General features: G+C 38.1%; 1 protein-coding gene and 1 non-coding gene across 10 annotated transcripts in view; both read right to left on the bottom strand.

Annotated features, from left to right (window-relative positions):
* CCDC158 (coiled-coil domain containing 158) overlaps window positions 1-16,550 on the bottom strand; it is a 69,960-nt gene that overhangs the window by 29,140 nt on the left and 24,270 nt on the right. For 8 of the 9 annotated variants that reach the window (XM_074345575.1, XM_074345615.1, XM_074345605.1 and 5 more), the window contains 8 exons: window positions 16,143-16,219; window positions 15,179-15,289; window positions 14,402-14,516; window positions 8,511-8,630; window positions 6,544-6,741; window positions 4,937-5,419; window positions 2,803-2,992; window positions 817-969 (listed from right to left, as the gene is read on the bottom strand). In XM_074345575.1, the coding sequence (XP_074201676.1) occupies window positions 817-969; window positions 2,803-2,992; window positions 4,937-5,419; window positions 6,544-6,741; window positions 8,511-8,630; window positions 14,402-14,516; window positions 15,179-15,289; window positions 16,143-16,219 (1,447 nt within the window). The remainder of the gene's footprint in view (window positions 1-816; window positions 970-2,802; window positions 2,993-4,936; window positions 5,420-6,543; window positions 6,742-8,510; window positions 8,631-14,401; window positions 14,517-15,178; window positions 15,290-16,142; window positions 16,220-16,550) is intronic. The other variant, XM_074345589.1, reaches the window with a different exon arrangement.
* Window positions 103-206, bottom strand: LOC123612615 (U6 spliceosomal RNA). Its single transcript, XR_006719906.1, has one exon. It is a non-coding gene; the product is annotated as a U6 spliceosomal RNA (small nuclear RNA).

The following is a 16,550-nucleotide window of genomic DNA, read 5'->3' on the forward strand; positions in this document are numbered from 1 at the left end:
GAGGAGGGAGCAGACTCCAAAGGGCCTCCTGAGTGCCCTTGCCAAGCCCCATCATTTTCTTGGTGTTAACCAGAAAAGAAAGAGCTGAACCTCTAAGAACCACACAAAATATGGATGCTCTAAGAGTCTGTGTGCCACCTTGGTGCAGGGGCCATGATAATCTTTTCAGTATCATTCCAATTTTGGTACATAGGCTGCTGAAGCAAGTACAAATATAACATTAAGATAGAAAAATGTAGCCTTTAGTTTAATATTATATGAATAATACAAAACAGCAACTAACCTTTTCTCTCTGAATTAATATGGGCAGTAAGGTAAAAGGGAACAGGTGTAAGTGGTGAGAAGGGACCCTTCATCCTATTAGTTCAAGTCCCAGGGCTCCTTTCCATTTTTATCTCAGAGAAGGAATAAGGAACTGACAATTAGCCACAGATACATAGTTTATGTAAATAATGAACACGTGAAAAATAAGGGGTTGAATGAAAATTATCTGTAACCTATATTTATATCAACACTTCCTTAAAAGCAATTAATTGGCATTTATGGACGTTGAGGTCTGTTAGAAATTACTGAAATAGCTACAGAAAAGGAAAGATTCAGATACTTTAGGATTAAATTAAGCACATGACAATCCCCCCCACAAAACTGAGAACTTTTGCTACGTAACACCCATCACTGACAACTCTTGTATGTCTCTCACATCATGTCACATTGATGTCACTGAAGAGGTGAAAGACAGTGTATCTGGGCTTGTGTTGTAATAAATTCAGACCTAGGGAATTAAAAACAAAAGGAGAAACATCTGCTAAAGCGTACCGTGACCATCAGATCCTTCCATTGACTTTAACGTATTTCTTGTTTGTTCTAGCTCAGACTGTGCAGATTTTAACTGCATCTTCAGCTTATTTGTAGTAGTTTCCATTTCTTCACTTTTGTTTCGAAAATTCCTTTTTAAGACTTCATAGTCCTCTGTACAACATAATAATCAATCATAGACAGTTACTTTTTTCTAAGCCATTGTTATAAAGTGTATTTTATTTGTAATTAATGATCAGAATTTTAGAGCTGAAAGAAACTCCATTTAGTTACATCATCATTTGTTACAGAAATTAGATGTACATACACATTTCTAGGGATCTAACTTTTTTTAATTTGCTTGGGTGGGTCTTCTTTTCCTTTCTTACCAATAACTGCTTTTTTTCCAGCCGGTGTAATTGGCTCACATCTATTTCATCTTGAGCCTTTTTAGATAGTCATATCCACCACAACAGTAGGTGGATGAACCTCTATCTGTAGGTAGAGGAATCTCCATGACATGATGAGTAACCTGAGGCTGCCTTGTGTCTTATCTGATTTTTCATCTCCAGTAACTATCAAAATACCTGATATTCGTCATTCATATACAAGAATACACACACACTTATTCAATTATCTATTTATTTATATTTATATTTTTATATGTCATCGACAGATTTACATATAAAGGAAACAAAAAGAACCAAGACCTCTCTGCTGAGATCTGACTCTGTCTATCCAGATATTTCCACATGGATGTCCTGGTGCCCCCAAATCAAAGGTCTCCACTGACTACATGTCTCGCCCTCCTGCCTGCAAGCCCCCCCCCACCTCCTGGTTTCCTTCTCTCAGGTGCTAGTATCATTGTTTTCCCTGTACTGCAAATTTAAAACCTGAAACACATACAGCCCCTATGATAATTAAGTACCATTGATTCAATCTCCAAAAATATCCTTAATTCTTTTCTCGCCTCTCATTCTCACTGCCACTGCCTCAGTTCAAGTTCTCATCATCTTTGCCTGGGACCACTGCAAAATCCTTAACTGGCTGGCCTCTGTCCCTTAAGGCTTGCCTTTCTTTTTACCTGCTGACACTGTCCTTCTAAAACGTAAATTTTATGACAACAATCTCTCATTTAACACCTTTGCTGGCCCCACACTGTCTGGCTCTACCTATCTATTCCGCCTCATTTCTTAGTCCTCATTCCTTTCACTTTTACTCCCACAAATACTTCTGAGGTCGCATTATATTATTTCATGCCTTCACACTTCTGCTCATAATGTTCTCTCTGCCTGGACTGCCCTTCTACCTCTTTTTCACCTGCCAAATTCCTTTTCCTCCATCAAACTTAGTACAGATGTCACCTCCTACCGGAGGCTGATTCTCCACCCTCTGCTACATCTGCACCCAGCACACGTCCACTGTGCCTCACCCACTGTACTATAACCCGTTTACACAGGTCTGCTCCCACCTAGCCCGGGGCCTCACTGTTGTCTCCGGGCCTGCCAACATCTGGCAACGTAAATGCCCACGAACCACTTGGGGGTGTGTGTGTGACGTAAACGATACCTATACCACACTGATGGTGAACTAGGAGTGTTTCATTTTAAAATGTAAGGCCTTGGGTTTCTCTGTTTTAATACATTTGCATAAATTTGCATAAGTATTCACACGTGCTGCTTCATTATCAAACTTCTAATCAAAGCTATTTGACTCAAAAGACTCAAAGTTTTCATTTCCCTCACCCTTCTCTTGGAAACTCAGTAGAGAATTTCACAGACTCTGAGGGCTGATTGAAGTGAATGGTTACTAAGTGCAAGAAACAGAAGCACTTCAAGGAGAAGAATCAGGATTTGGTGATGAAATATCTCCACTGGGGCAGCACGATTTTCCATGTTTGTAATGTGGGAAGAGGAATCATTTTTTTTGCAACAGTCCTAGTATCCACCCTGAACCTCACTGAGAGCACTCCTATTCTTTAGCAGAATTTGAACGAGAGTAACATACCTGTAAGACTGTTTAACTCATTCCTACTAGTTTTCACCTCACTTAGTAAATGATCTCTCTCTTGTTTGATGTCCTTCACTGCACGGAGCCGCTCAGAGCCTGCATTCACCAGTTTCACTTTTTCCAGCTCCAAGTCACTCACTCTGGCCTCCAGCTCCCGTATCTTTGCATCTTTTTTATCTTTCAAAATCTAAATATAAGTATAAAAACAAAAAACAGAGTAAGAAACAAAAAAATGTATATAGTTAGAACTGGCATCATATTAATATCCTACCAATATTTAATATTTTTTCACTATTTTCCAGGATATCGAATTTATATTTTATTATAAAGCAGCAATAGTTAAGTGGAAACACAAAAGGAATAGTTTACCTTTCTTTTAACCTTAGATGTCATTTCCCAGTATCACTGGCCACAACCCTTCATTATTCCTGTTCTATATATTCATTCATTCAAAAAAATGCACTGAGCACCTGTTTTGCGCCAGGCCTGCTCTACATGTGGTGACAGCGTAGTGGGCGAGGCTGGCGAGGCCCTAGAGTGCCTGCTTGAGCTCTGCGCTCAGGCGCCTCCCTGTCCTTCCCCTGCCCTGGCCGTCTCTAGCCTTAAACAAAACAATGTCCCTGTCCTCTTGGGGCTTTCACATTCTAGTGAAAGACAGACTGACAACAACAAATACTTAACAGCCAGATAATAATAACAGACAAACAAACAAAAAAAAAGAATAAAAAGGTGAGGGGGTAGAGAATGACACGGGGAGGAGTTGCTACTTGAGCCAAGCTGGAATGTGGAAGACAGCCTGACTGCTACCCTTCTGAAAGCCTGCAGGCCGGTCAGGAAGCCTGGATTTGGAGAGGGTTCCCACCAGTCTAATGGGTAAGAGTGGCCCGCTGTGCCTAAACTGTTCTGCAAACAAAATGATTTACGCTCAAGGCCTGCTTTCCTTTTGGGAGACTGCTCCCTTGCCTATATGACCAGCCCCCAATATAAAAACCCTGCACGTGCTTTTTCCTTTTGCTAATTTTGTTTTAGATGCTTCCAACGTAATAAATCCTATCCATGAGCATGACTGTCTGCTGAGTCCTGTGAGTCCTCCTAGTAAATGATGAACCTGGAAGTGGTCTTGGGGACCCAGACACAGCTGGTCAGGAAAGGCCTCTCCGATGAGCAGAAACCTCAAAGCAGTGGAGCAACTTCCCCTCCCCCTCCCTCCCCCGCCTCTGAAAACCACAAATTTTGAATAAACGTTAGAAGTTGAAAGAAAAAAATAAGCTGTATGTGATTTGTCTCCTACTAGTTACCAGGCAGATACAGGTAACATAAAGCTTAGGAAATCAAATTTTTAAAAATTCCTTCAGTAGCTTTAAATTTTGATAAGTATTCATTGAGCATCTGCTGGGTGCAAGGCACAAAGTCATGGGGCAGAGATACAAAGATGAATAAGATATGTATCCTGCTTGAAGAAGTCTGCAGTCTTACAGGGAAGAGGAGCCACTACTATTTACACACACACACACACACACACACACACACACACACACACACAGAGTGCAATACAGAATGTGATCCAGGTTATAACAGGTATAAACAAAGTGTGGAATCAGGGAAAGGAACTAATATTATCTAAACATCTTCTACAGACCAGGAACCAAGCTAAGTCCTTGATATACATTTTCTCATTTAAGCCTCAAGTAACCCCATAAACTTCTGGGGTTTTTTGTTTTGTTTTTTGGTTTTGGTTTGGTATACAGACATAGAAGCCAACATTCAGCAAACAGTCCAGTGTTTTACAGTTACTGAGTGGTGAGAGATGGGGTCAAATTTAGGTCTGTCTGAAGAGGGAGAAGATACTTCTTCAAACTGTGGGATTGGGAAAGGCTTCATAAAGAAGCTGCATTTTCTGATTTTTCTCTGAATCTGGAATTCTGCACCATTTGGAGGCCACTCCTTTTGAAGTCTAACAAAAGAATGGATCCTTTCTAACAAAAACACACATTTGCACCCTGACACAAACACTTTTGGAGTGTCCACAACTGTCCAACAGAACCTCCTTCCAGGAAATGAGGTCAACCTCACCCAGGGGAAAAAGGTATTCCAGCAGCCAAGTCCGGAAACCCCGGAACCCCGCACAGACCTTGACCTCCTGCAGCTCCAGCCTCCGGTCGTTGATCTCCTTCTCCAGCTGGGCTTTCTCCACCTGCATGGCGCCTGCCGTCCGGCCGTGCTGGCCCACCAGCTGCGTGATGTTTTCGATCTGCTGGCGCAGGATCTCGATCACTCTGTCCTTCTCTGCCATCTGCAGCCTGAGGGCCTCGCACTCCGTCTGCACGTTCCTGAGGTGGTCCCCTTCATTCTTCAGGTGCTGCAGCTCCTGCAGCTTCAAGTCCACGCGGGAGCGCAGCTTCGTGATCTCTGCATTGGTGGCTTCGATGGCCCTCTCCTTCTCCTGTAGGGAAGCCGTCAGGTCCGACACGGTCCTCTCCGAGCTCTCCAGGGTCATCTTCTTGGCTGTCAACTCTTCCACTACCTTGCGGAGCATCTCTTTGGTGGATTCAAGCTGAGCAGTCAAGGAGGACACTTTTTCTAGACTTTCATTCTTTCCCTGAATTGCTGCCATCTGATTGTTAAAGAAGAGAAATTTCATGGATTTGGCAGAGGTAGAGGCCTTGAGAGATACGACAAATTAGTTCAAAAACATGAAATCATGAATCTGATAATGCTTCAGGTGGTTTTGCTATCAGACTTCATACAGATCACAGACTGACGAGTTAATTAGACCAACGTGGAGAGGCCTTGATTAAGTAATAACGCTCCTCCAGAAAAGTTTTCTAGGGTGGGGAGGAGTCTGGCAAGTTTCCTCGGAGGATGTTTTCTGTACCAATTTAAGTTTGGACAACAGGCAATAGGGGGAAGTGTGGGATTGAAGACAACAGCTCTATTTCCCTGCAACCTGCCCATTAATTCTGCTTCTGAGGGAAAAGTGAATAATGGCTTTTATCCAACATACATTCTCTGGTCCTTGTGCGGAAAAGAGTAAGATTCCAACTTCCAATCACTCCTTCCGTCTTTATTCTTGGCCAGGTTGGGCCAGAGAATAAAGAAAGGGCTTTGCCAGGGGCTAAGCCAAGGCCCTTTGGTTTGCTCTCTCAGCTGGGGAATCTTACTCTTTGGTTTTTACACATGGTCTCTGTGGTAACTACTGACACTGGAACCATGCCCTTCCAGTACTGAAGGTCCCCTGCTGTTCATAAAGCATCCCACATCTCACCACTGGTGCACTGAAATGGAGGCCACCCATCCTGCATGGGTATCAGTCCTAGTCAGTCTGGGGGAAAAGGAGAGGAAAGTTTCTTTTGAGGGAAAAACAAAAACAAACAAAAAAAAAACATCTGTTGGAAACCGTCAACCCTGCTGTTCCCCAGATCTCCCCATGGTTTGATGCTTTTCTGAAATAAGCAATTATTAGGTTTCCAATTTCTAGACCAAAGTGAAAAGGCAATTGGATGGGAGCTTCATTACTCAACAATGTACAAAAATGAGATAAAGCTTAACGTTTTTAATGTAACAAGTGGTTAACAATATAGAAATAAACAACAGGTCTTTATCACTTGCTCACAGAATCCACAGCTCTACTTTAGAGCTATTTTAGGCGCACGCGTTTTAAACAAAAGCTCTACCAGTAAGACACAGAGTGCATTTTTCCCGGGAGAGACCCTGGAGGGGCCGCCCAGCCCTGCTGACCTGCCGCTCCATCTGGCCCTGACACTCGCTCTTCATGGCCTTGAGGAGGGCTTCCAGGCGCTGCACCTCCATGTTCCTGTCATCCAGCTCCCGCCGCAGGTGGTCGATGGTGATGCTGTTGCCCGTGTCTCGGTCCCACAGACGCTTGTTCTGCTCCTTCTCCAGACTCAGCTCCTTCTCTCGTTTATGGAGATCAGCCTACAAGAAATGAGGTAAGCTTTTCCCCCTAGTATTAAATAGTTAAAATAAAACCCAGTTTCCCTTACATCATCTTTGGAGTTTTTATGTGATTTGAGAAGCCTTTGATTTTGGAATCTGATTCCTTTTTAATGGCTTGGTTAAGAACAATGATTTCTTAGAAAAATAACATTTTATTCACTTATAATTTCTAGCATTATAAGTAAATCTCAACAGACTAGACCCCAAATAACATATAATGAAGTGGAAAATACTGTAGATTTCTGAAGTCATCTTGTTTTCAATTTTCTAACAAAGGCATTATATTTCACGTCAATTGTATTCCTTTAACAAAGAAATGCTCAAAAGCTTGAAGGAATATCAATAGTAATTTGGTTTACTGCTTAAGAAATGGCAGGATAGCGTTCAGTACTGGGATTGGATTAGCAACTGGGCTGTGAATAGAATGACCTCCCTCTTCAATCACTCAAAAAATACATAGTGAGTGTTTACTGTTGGCAAAAACTCCATGGTCAGAGAAGGAGAAACAAAGACACAGATCTTTAGAGGACTTATCACCCGAGAGAGAGAAGACACAGACACAAATAACTGGAGGTGTTTTTTCATTAAAGAGACAGAGGGACAGCAGAGAAAAATCTCTAAGGAGCTCAAAATGCTTCAAGAAGGCATTTGAGCTGGACCTTGAGAACAGCTTGGAGATGCAAAGATGAGGAAGGAGGGACTAGAAAGGAACGCATGAGGTTTGCTCGGAGCACTGGGTGTATGTAGAGAGAGAAAGGACTGGAAAGGTAAGCTGGAGCTGGACCATGAGCAGTTTTGAAAAGCAGAGAGTCTGACTTTATAGGATGAGTAATTTGGGGGTGGGAGACGCACTGGGAGCTGTATTTCAGAAAGATGAATATAGGCTGGACTGAAGAGGGGAGAAACTGGAGTTAGGAACCAAGTAAGGAGATGCCGTCCTGATGCAGGTATAATGAGGGGCCTGGATGAAGCAGTAGCCACAGCAAGAATGAAAAGGAGCGGATGGGTCTGAGGATCTTCCAGACAGTGAATCTCCAAGATTTTCAAAATAGATACGAGGACATTGGGAAGCACACAGTAGGAGAGAAAGATCTGAAAGATCATCCGAGGTTTAGAGCTTCTCGCACACCGTTGCCAGCTCTACCTTTAGTGCACACTTGGGAAGCCCCTCGTCAGCCTGTGAAGGATGGCCCTACCTAGAGTGGGGTTTGCTGGGGAAGAGGAACTTACTCTGCAGTACCTCTAATAAATATCACATAAAGGGGTACCAAACATGTCCTTTCCCACATTTCTCAGCCTGGGGTGCCTCTAACAGAGGGCAGAGGCTGGTTCACTACTATCAGAATCCTATTTTCTTTTTTTCAGAACATTTTTTTTTTTACCTAAACTTGCACTCAAATTTCCTTTATACATAATTTGTATGTGTCTTGAATGTTGTTTGGCTTTAAAATGAACACTCAACAAACTTCAATTTAGAAGCATGAAGTACCTAACTGAAAGACTATGGCTGTCCCAAGATCAGCTTCACCTAACTTTTAAGTCATTACTGTTCCGCTTGAGGAAAAAGAGGTATAGAGTATTATATTTTTACATGTAAAACTTGAGTGGTGTCTAGGATACCGTGCTATGTATATTTGAACAAATATGTTGTAAAATTTGTAACATTACCAATGAAACTAGTTTTGGGAAGTATTATGGTAAAAACTTCCCAGAATCAATCCCATTCATATTTTAGAGCATCATCTTACCAAGAGCTTTTGAAGTTGATCGTCCAGATTTCCAGATTCCTGACTGAACTGATCACGTTCCGTCCGTGCTTCTGTTAACTCTGAGTTGGCAAGAACTAACTGCTTCTCCAGCTCTTCTATCTAAAAGGAAAGTACAAATCTGTCTGACTATGTCAATGGGTAATATAAAATAAATACAGTCTTTGGAAAACAAATGGTATTATTTTGGGGGCAAAAATAAAAGTTTATTGTGAAGTGTTTTGCAAAGTTTTCTAAACTTAAGATCTATGTAGAATTTAACCAGAGAAATTGACCAAAATGAAATACTTGGTACTCTTAGATTTAGCCGTCATCTGTAATGCACGGCTCTCGTTTCATTCAAGGTTCATTTTCTGTGAATATGTGTTCTATAATGTGGTATTTAAGGAAGCTTGATGTGGCATAAATAACACTCTGCAGAGCCCACACAAATGAACTATATTATACTTAGCAGAGCTATGCTGTTTCAGAATATCAGTTTCAATAATAAAAGGCATTGAATATAAGAGAATGAAGGGTGATAACAAGTTTATAGCCACTGTCAGTATTTTATAGTCACTCTACTTTAAAAGGATAAGTGAGACTATTGCTATGTAGTGATAACTGATCTTTAATATCATACCCACGGTAATATTCCATCATCCACTTTCCAATAATAAGAAACCTCTCATGTCTGCACAAATGCTACATATTCCTTCTTACGTCTAAGGGATCTGTCAACAGGCTTCCAAATCTACTGTCAACAATAAAACTTACTGATTGGTTTGGGTGATAAACTGTGATTAAATCTTCTTAGAGAACATATGGATGAGACTAACTTTTCTTGAAGACTATTTTAAAGTGGACTAAGTTCATTTAAGATCTTCATTTATTAATTCAGCACATACTTATTAATCATATTATACACAGCCATATCTGCAACTATCTCTTTGATAAATGGTATAAGTATGAATACATAGAAGTTATACATCATATATATATATCTCCTAATCTACACATACACACATGACTTAAGAAAATACTAATATAGGACTATCAAACAGTTTCACATCTACTAACAGAGGAGTATCACAGCCTACAGGGATCAGAATATAAATTTTAATATTTACATTGGATGTATTTTAAAACTGACTTTGCTTTTGATTGCATGTTATATATAAAAAAAAAGTTTCACAGGAATTAGGTAAAATAATCTGTGACCGACAGAAATGTGCTCAGAGATTCTAATAATCCTACAAAGAAGTAGTTTCATTCTTATGCTCCTTGGGGGACATATACAGAGAAAAGCCCTATAACAGTTCAACCTCTGCAGCACAAGAAGCTTCATAAGAAAAATGAGTGAATAATATCAGTTGATACAACCTTCTCAGCTATGTTATTAGGAGAGCCTAAGTTAGCCCACTTCGCAAATACATTAGGAATACTTAGGAAAAAAGCCACAAACTTTTACTTTGAGTAGACAAATGTGATCAGAGAGGCAACACCTTGGATTCTGAACCAGCTTCTGTCACATAAGCTCTCTAAGTCTGTAATTTGAGTCTAAATTATAATTTTTCATCTATAATTTGAAGAGTGTTCTAGATGATCTTTCAAATTCCTTTCATTTCTGCTTCTAATACTTTTTCACACAAGATCAGTATTAATAAGGCTGAAATTCTGTTTTCCATTGTCTTTGGAAACAAAATATGGTCAAAGGAGCCACATTTTGAGCTATAAATTTAACAAGAACACTTTCAATTTGAAAAGTTGCTCATATGACTAAAACAAACATTTTCTACTCCTACTCTGGCACAAAACCATTTCTGTCTTTGACCAAAGTATTTGTAAATGTGCTTTAAAACCTTAAATTAAGACTCGCGATTTTATGTCTGTTTTCACTTTTTAAAAAATTCTGGATAACCATTTGATGTTAAAATCTATAATACCAAAATTTTGAAAAGAAGAAAAAAAGAAAAAAAAAAGAAAAAGAGCCAACTCTTGTCTTTCCGTCTAAGCTTAATATCAGAAGTTCCTCCAGACCCCTGCAGGAACATGTTTGTAGTTGTCAGTACTGACTCAACTGCTATCGCTCTGCTTTTACCTTTCACTTTTTAGAGTAAAAATATTTATATTGATTAATCAATCAAAAGATAAATGGAGAGTGAAAGGGAAAACCATTGAAGTAGCAGCTGAGCTGATACAAACAGCTGTAAAAAGCACTATGAAGAAAAGCCTTTTAAAATGTCCAGAATAAATACCGACATCTGAGATATAGTAAAAATTTTTTCTTTCTCTTTTCTTTTTAAGTAGCAGCACTGGTTTTCCCTTTCACCATCTATGAATCTACTGTTTGTTTTGGATCACTGGACAAATAAGTACTGGGATCTCATTCTAAAATTACGGTCATTTTAGATATTACCAATCATGCCAAATTGTATCTTTTGTTTTCTGTGTGCAAAAAGACACAGTTATGGGATAACAAGGGATGCTGCAGGTAGGCATGGAGGTGCGTTGGCAGAACTATGCAAAGAGGTTTGCACAGAATCTTCCCGTACCGTATATAGCTCCAGCCAGTGCTACTAAATCTTCACTTTATGAGTACGAAATTCAGCCCCAAATGCTTTCAAAGTATGAAAAATAAACTTAGAATCAAGATCATGAGATATTTTTGTTGTCAAAAAGCGAAAGTTAAGAGTAAAGCCAAATCTACAGAGCCAATAGTGACAGCTTCTACTGGTCCAAATTCGTATAGGGGAATTCTGGAGGTTCTCCTAAAATGGAAAGAGAAGAATAGAAAAAAAAATACATTACAGTAAAACACTTTTGTACATCCAAAAGCTATGTCTAAAATCTTTGAAACACAATTTCTATTTTCATCAATATGAACATATTTTTATATGAAAAGAAACACTGTCCTAAGTAAGTTTTCTCTTAATTCATGCATTCTAGTTGGAAAAGTTTTGTTCAGACCTGTCATGCCACCAATTTTAAAAATAGTAAACACTTTTTTCTTATGGAATCTGACCTCTGGAGAAATATGGCCTGCCTCTCATAAAATACGTTTATGTATAATATCAAAATACCCCTATAAGTTTCTTTTCTCACAAATCTCATTTTTTATCATAGCTTTTAAATATTTTTTTCCTTATTGTTATTTGGACAGTATATACTAAAATGTGCACTGAAGCAGTGGAAAATAAAATAGACTTTAAAGTTTTAATAGGCTTTAGCAATGTAAAGTCAAAGTACATGAAAATGAAAGAAATTAAACAGAATCTGTGTTTCCTTAGATTCTATATTCAATTTAATACAACAAAAACTTTTCGTAACAATAGAATTTTTCATGAACCCAAAATGCAAAATTTTTTAAACTTGCTCAGTTACATCGTATATTAATGTCTTTCAGGATGGTGTATACTCAAATCTGTATTAATATGGCAGGATAATCATCTCTCAGTGTCCCCTGACTAAAAGGAGTTACTATTAAGAGAGCCTAGTTAACCATCAACTAGGTGCCAACTCAGTTAGATTCAATATGCTTTATTGTAAGTCTCAGTGATCTGGATTAAAATTAATTAAACTAATATGTCCCCTTTATTTCCATTAAATATTGACTTTGAGACTCAAAATTCTTGGTGATCCATTGTTTACATCACAGCAAAACAAAACAATGAGTATAGTATTATGTTTGTATCTCTGTGACCTCAAGAAACACTTATCTAAAACGTGTGCAGTCATTTATCTGGATGCTTATGCTTCTACACTGCTAAAGAGATAGATGTTTACAAGCACAAAAGCTATTTTTCTACTGTTTAGGTGTTAGTATTTGTCAAAATTTCCCACCATGGCCAAATTCAGAATTGATCAGCATGATGCTATATATCAGACTGTATGCAGATTAGCAAACAATGGGTGATAGTTTATGAAGGGGCAATTTTTCCAAGCAACATTACAATGGAAAGTTGTAACAATTTCAAATTATGTAAGACAAACAGGTGAGCTGAGTTTTATTTAGTGTTTCTTGGCTTTTCAAAGGACTTAATTTGTCAATAAACAATGAATATTTAGTCTTTTCAAAATGGTTTGAGTAGTGCTGAATTAACAGTTATTGTACTGAACTATAATACAACAGCTCTCCTATTTCCTCTCTCGTTGTCAAATTGTCAGTGCTCAGGTCTCCCAAAGTGCCTACCTGCGCTAGACCTGAGTGATAAAGCACCTTTTCACCCCATGCTGTACTGAAATCATGGCCATCCTACAGGGTGAGACCAAGACCTTCTGTGTAGGCTTGATCTGCCAAAAATGGGGTGGATATTCCTGCTGTTAATCTTCAAGGGAAAAGCTCATCCTGAGGAAAGAAACCACAACACAAAAAGCAGGCCTCAGAGAAGCAGGAAGGAATAAATGTTTCTCTCTGGGCTTTTGTTTCTTGGGTTTTAGCCCTTAAGAAGTCTAAAGTTCCTTATGGCTGCTTCCAGGTGGCAGGGGTTGAAATGACCTTGACACGAGGATTTAGCCAGGCCAAGAGCTAAGGAAGAGGTTTGGGAGAGCAGTGTTATTCACGCTGCAACCCACCAGTGAAACATGAAATCAACTTAGTGAGCATCAAATCAGCATCTGACGAGAACAGAAAGGAACCAGCATCTAAGTAATAGTAATATTGTTCAGTGAAACATGCTTCAAGTTGTACGTGTGTACTAGATCATATGGTAAACTGTATTTCTTGCTGTGGGTAGTGATCAAAAATGTCTGAAAGCCCCTGTAGAGGACCCAAATCTCATAACTGAGATTATATAGTTTCATGTTACTCTTTATTATTTAGACTTTTATAGTAAAGTCATGTCTAGATTTTCCATTCTTCTTCTAGCTGTGCCACAAGGAATTCAAAGTCCAGGTCTTACAGTCCATGCAGAAGAAAGAGCCCCCTCCTGTGGCCAGCACAGGGATGACAGTGGCAATTACAGAAAGGGTTGCCCAACAGCAGGAAAATATCTGGAAGAATTAGTGCTCCAACTGCCTCTTCCCATAGGGAGCTTTTTTCTCGTACTGTTACCTTGTAGATTTGAGTTATTTTTATAAAGAAAATCTGACAGCTTCCTTATACTCTATTTCTTCCCAATTAACTAAGGTATAAGAAATTGGCTACAAGTGGTTAGAACTTAGTGGTTAGTGGTTGTCTTACAGGTAGGACAATTATATATGGAATTTACCTTCCAAACTAGAACATTTTGAAGATGAAAGGTGGTATTCACAAAACAGAACACTGTTTTGTGTCCTTGAAATTAACAAAAACCTAAGGTCTGGAAAAATGGTTGACAATAATAATGAACAGCTTCTCTTTAGCTATGGAGAGTGAGAGAACAGAATACTGTAACAAATATTAATTAATACTGGGTTTTAATAGGAACTGTGTGATGAGATATGAAGATTTAGCTTCCTAATTGTTTTTTATTTAGACTAATCTTAAAGTGAATTCAGTTTGCTCGTCGTACAATGATTAACATGTAGGAGCTGAAGTAAGAGAGGAGGTAAGCCCCTGAAATATTCAGTGGTAGAGGGAGACCAGCTGGTACCAAGCACTTGCTGAAGCTAACTAAGCCTTGAAAACAAATTAAAATGGCCTCATTATTTATTTTTTAGAAACTTACTTGAAGTCTGCAAAAAACTTTTCTAAGAATGAATTAATTTGAGCTAACTTAAAAATTCTTTATCTAAAATTTAACATGTAGATATTTAGCATCCAATTTAACATGTAGATATTTAGCATCCACTCTATAAACTGCTTTTAATCTTGATTGCTTCAATTCCTCATTTGCAAATAAACTACTAAAGATTATGTAATTGATTCTGTGTATAACAGCCGCTGGAAGCAGAGCAGCAAAGCCTAAGCTCACCTTGTCCTCGTACATCCTTTTGGTTTCCCTTAATTCAGAACGTAGTTGAGAAACAGTAGATTCCAGGTCACTGAGTTGACGCATATACATTGAATTCTGGTTTCTTGCTTGTTCTCTAAGAAGTGTTTAAAGGGGGAATAAAAGCAAAGAGCAAACTAAGAATAAGTGTGATACTTAAGGGTATTCTAGCTTTTAGATACTTCCACTAATTGTTTTATATGGCATTATTAGACCAGTAGTCTCTTACTTTCCAAAACTGCTTCTTAAAAGCTTAAGTTCAAAAATATTAACTATTAAAGGTAGGTGATGTGTACACAGGAGTTCATTACACAATCTTCTCTCTACTTTTGTGTATAACCGAAAATATCCATATACAAAGTTTCAACATAGGAGCTCAAATTATGAAATTAATGATACATATGTATTTATTTTTATATATTTATACATACACACACACATATATATATATACATACACACACACACACACACACACACACATATATATACTGGGTGTTTTATCCTTTCAGTTGAAATACAGACAATATTTAAAATATCTAATCCCCAAAGGTCCAAATACTTGCAATAATACTTCTGGTAGGGTCAGACAGCATTATCTATACATTAATTAATTTTTTCTATTCATTTGAATGCTAGAACTAAGTTTTACTTTCTTGTAGAATCAATTATGAAGCAATTTTTAAGATCTTAGAACAAAAAATTAATAAAAATAAAGTGAAATAAAAGACTCAATTTCAAACCACCAGGACACACATACTGAATGATTTCCAGTTGACTCTGGATACTATTGGCTTGGCTCCGAGCACTGCTAGCTTTCTCAGTAAGTCCTGCTATTTCAACTTCATGTTCACTTATTAACTGCTCAATCCTATAAAAATAATGTGCTAATTGTTATTCGATACAGATTTTCCCGACAATGAATTTATTCCAAAAATTAATAACTTCAACACTCTCAACTTTCGTATTTTGTTTTAGCTTTAAATATGCTATTCTTTTTATGACAAGAATATAAGTTAGATCCAGAATCCTTTATTCAAATCCTTTGGGGGGCCAGTTCAGTTAGAGAATTCAGAATTTTAAAAAAAATTTTTACAATTGTAATAAATAACTGTACTAAATACAAATTGACACCCCCAGAGAGATCTAGGGAAGTTTTCTAGAAGACAGACATATTACTAATGCAATAATAGGTTTTTAAGTATTCACACTGAATCATAAAGACTATACAGAGCTTTATATTAGCTCAGACCAGGTTTTGTCAACAAATGAGTGACAAAGATTATCACCTTGACCAAACTTTAGTCAGACTCCTCTTGGCAGTCCACACCCCTACCCGTGTTAGTAAGAAGCCTAGGCTTAGTAAAAACTTTGCTAAGTCAGTTTAGTGAGAATCCCCCAACCCTTGATGCCTTCTCTTCTAGTAATTTTCCATCTGCTAACCTCCTCACCCTGCTTCTTGGCTATGAATCCCATTGTCCTTGTACTGGGAGTTAAGTCTGACTAGTTTCTAATGCAAACTCCTATTACAATAGCAATAGCCTCGAATAAAGTCTTCTCTCCTTTTTAAGTGTCAGAATAATTTTTTCTTATCATGAGCCTGCCAGAAACCTATGAAAAAAATTCTGTTTTAAAGCTTTTTAGATTTTGGAATTGTTAATGAGAGACTGTAGACTTATGATACAGGTTCACTATGGTTTTCTATATCTCAGTCAGAAACCTACCTATCTTGATGTTGTTGAAGAAGTAGTTCCATTTTATTTTGTGAGTCAGATTTCAGTGCTTCAAGCTGATCCTCTACCTGGTTATAAAAAAAAGAGACATTGATTTAGGAACTGGTAAATCTAAAGCTTGGAAAATTTACAGATTTCCTAACTAAAGGAATGCTTTAGAAAGATGCAAATACTAGAACTGGATACATTCTATTGCTGTATTTTATTAAATCTTTCACTTTAGCTAAACTCTCATGAAACTATACAAGTAAGTGAAGTTAGTTCCCTTTATTAAGAGAGAGCACTGTGGAAGTAACTTCTGTTATTTTAGAGATCAAGAATGAGATACTGGCTTACTTTTAAGAATTTAAAAAATTATATGCTTCATACTATTGTCTTAATGAATTTTAATATAAAATT

The sequence above is a fragment of the Camelus bactrianus genome, chromosome 2 (assembly GCF_048773025.1).
Source record: "Camelus bactrianus isolate YW-2024 breed Bactrian camel chromosome 2, ASM4877302v1, whole genome shotgun sequence".
NCBI classification, from domain to species: domain Eukaryota; kingdom Metazoa; phylum Chordata; class Mammalia; order Artiodactyla; family Camelidae; genus Camelus; species Camelus bactrianus.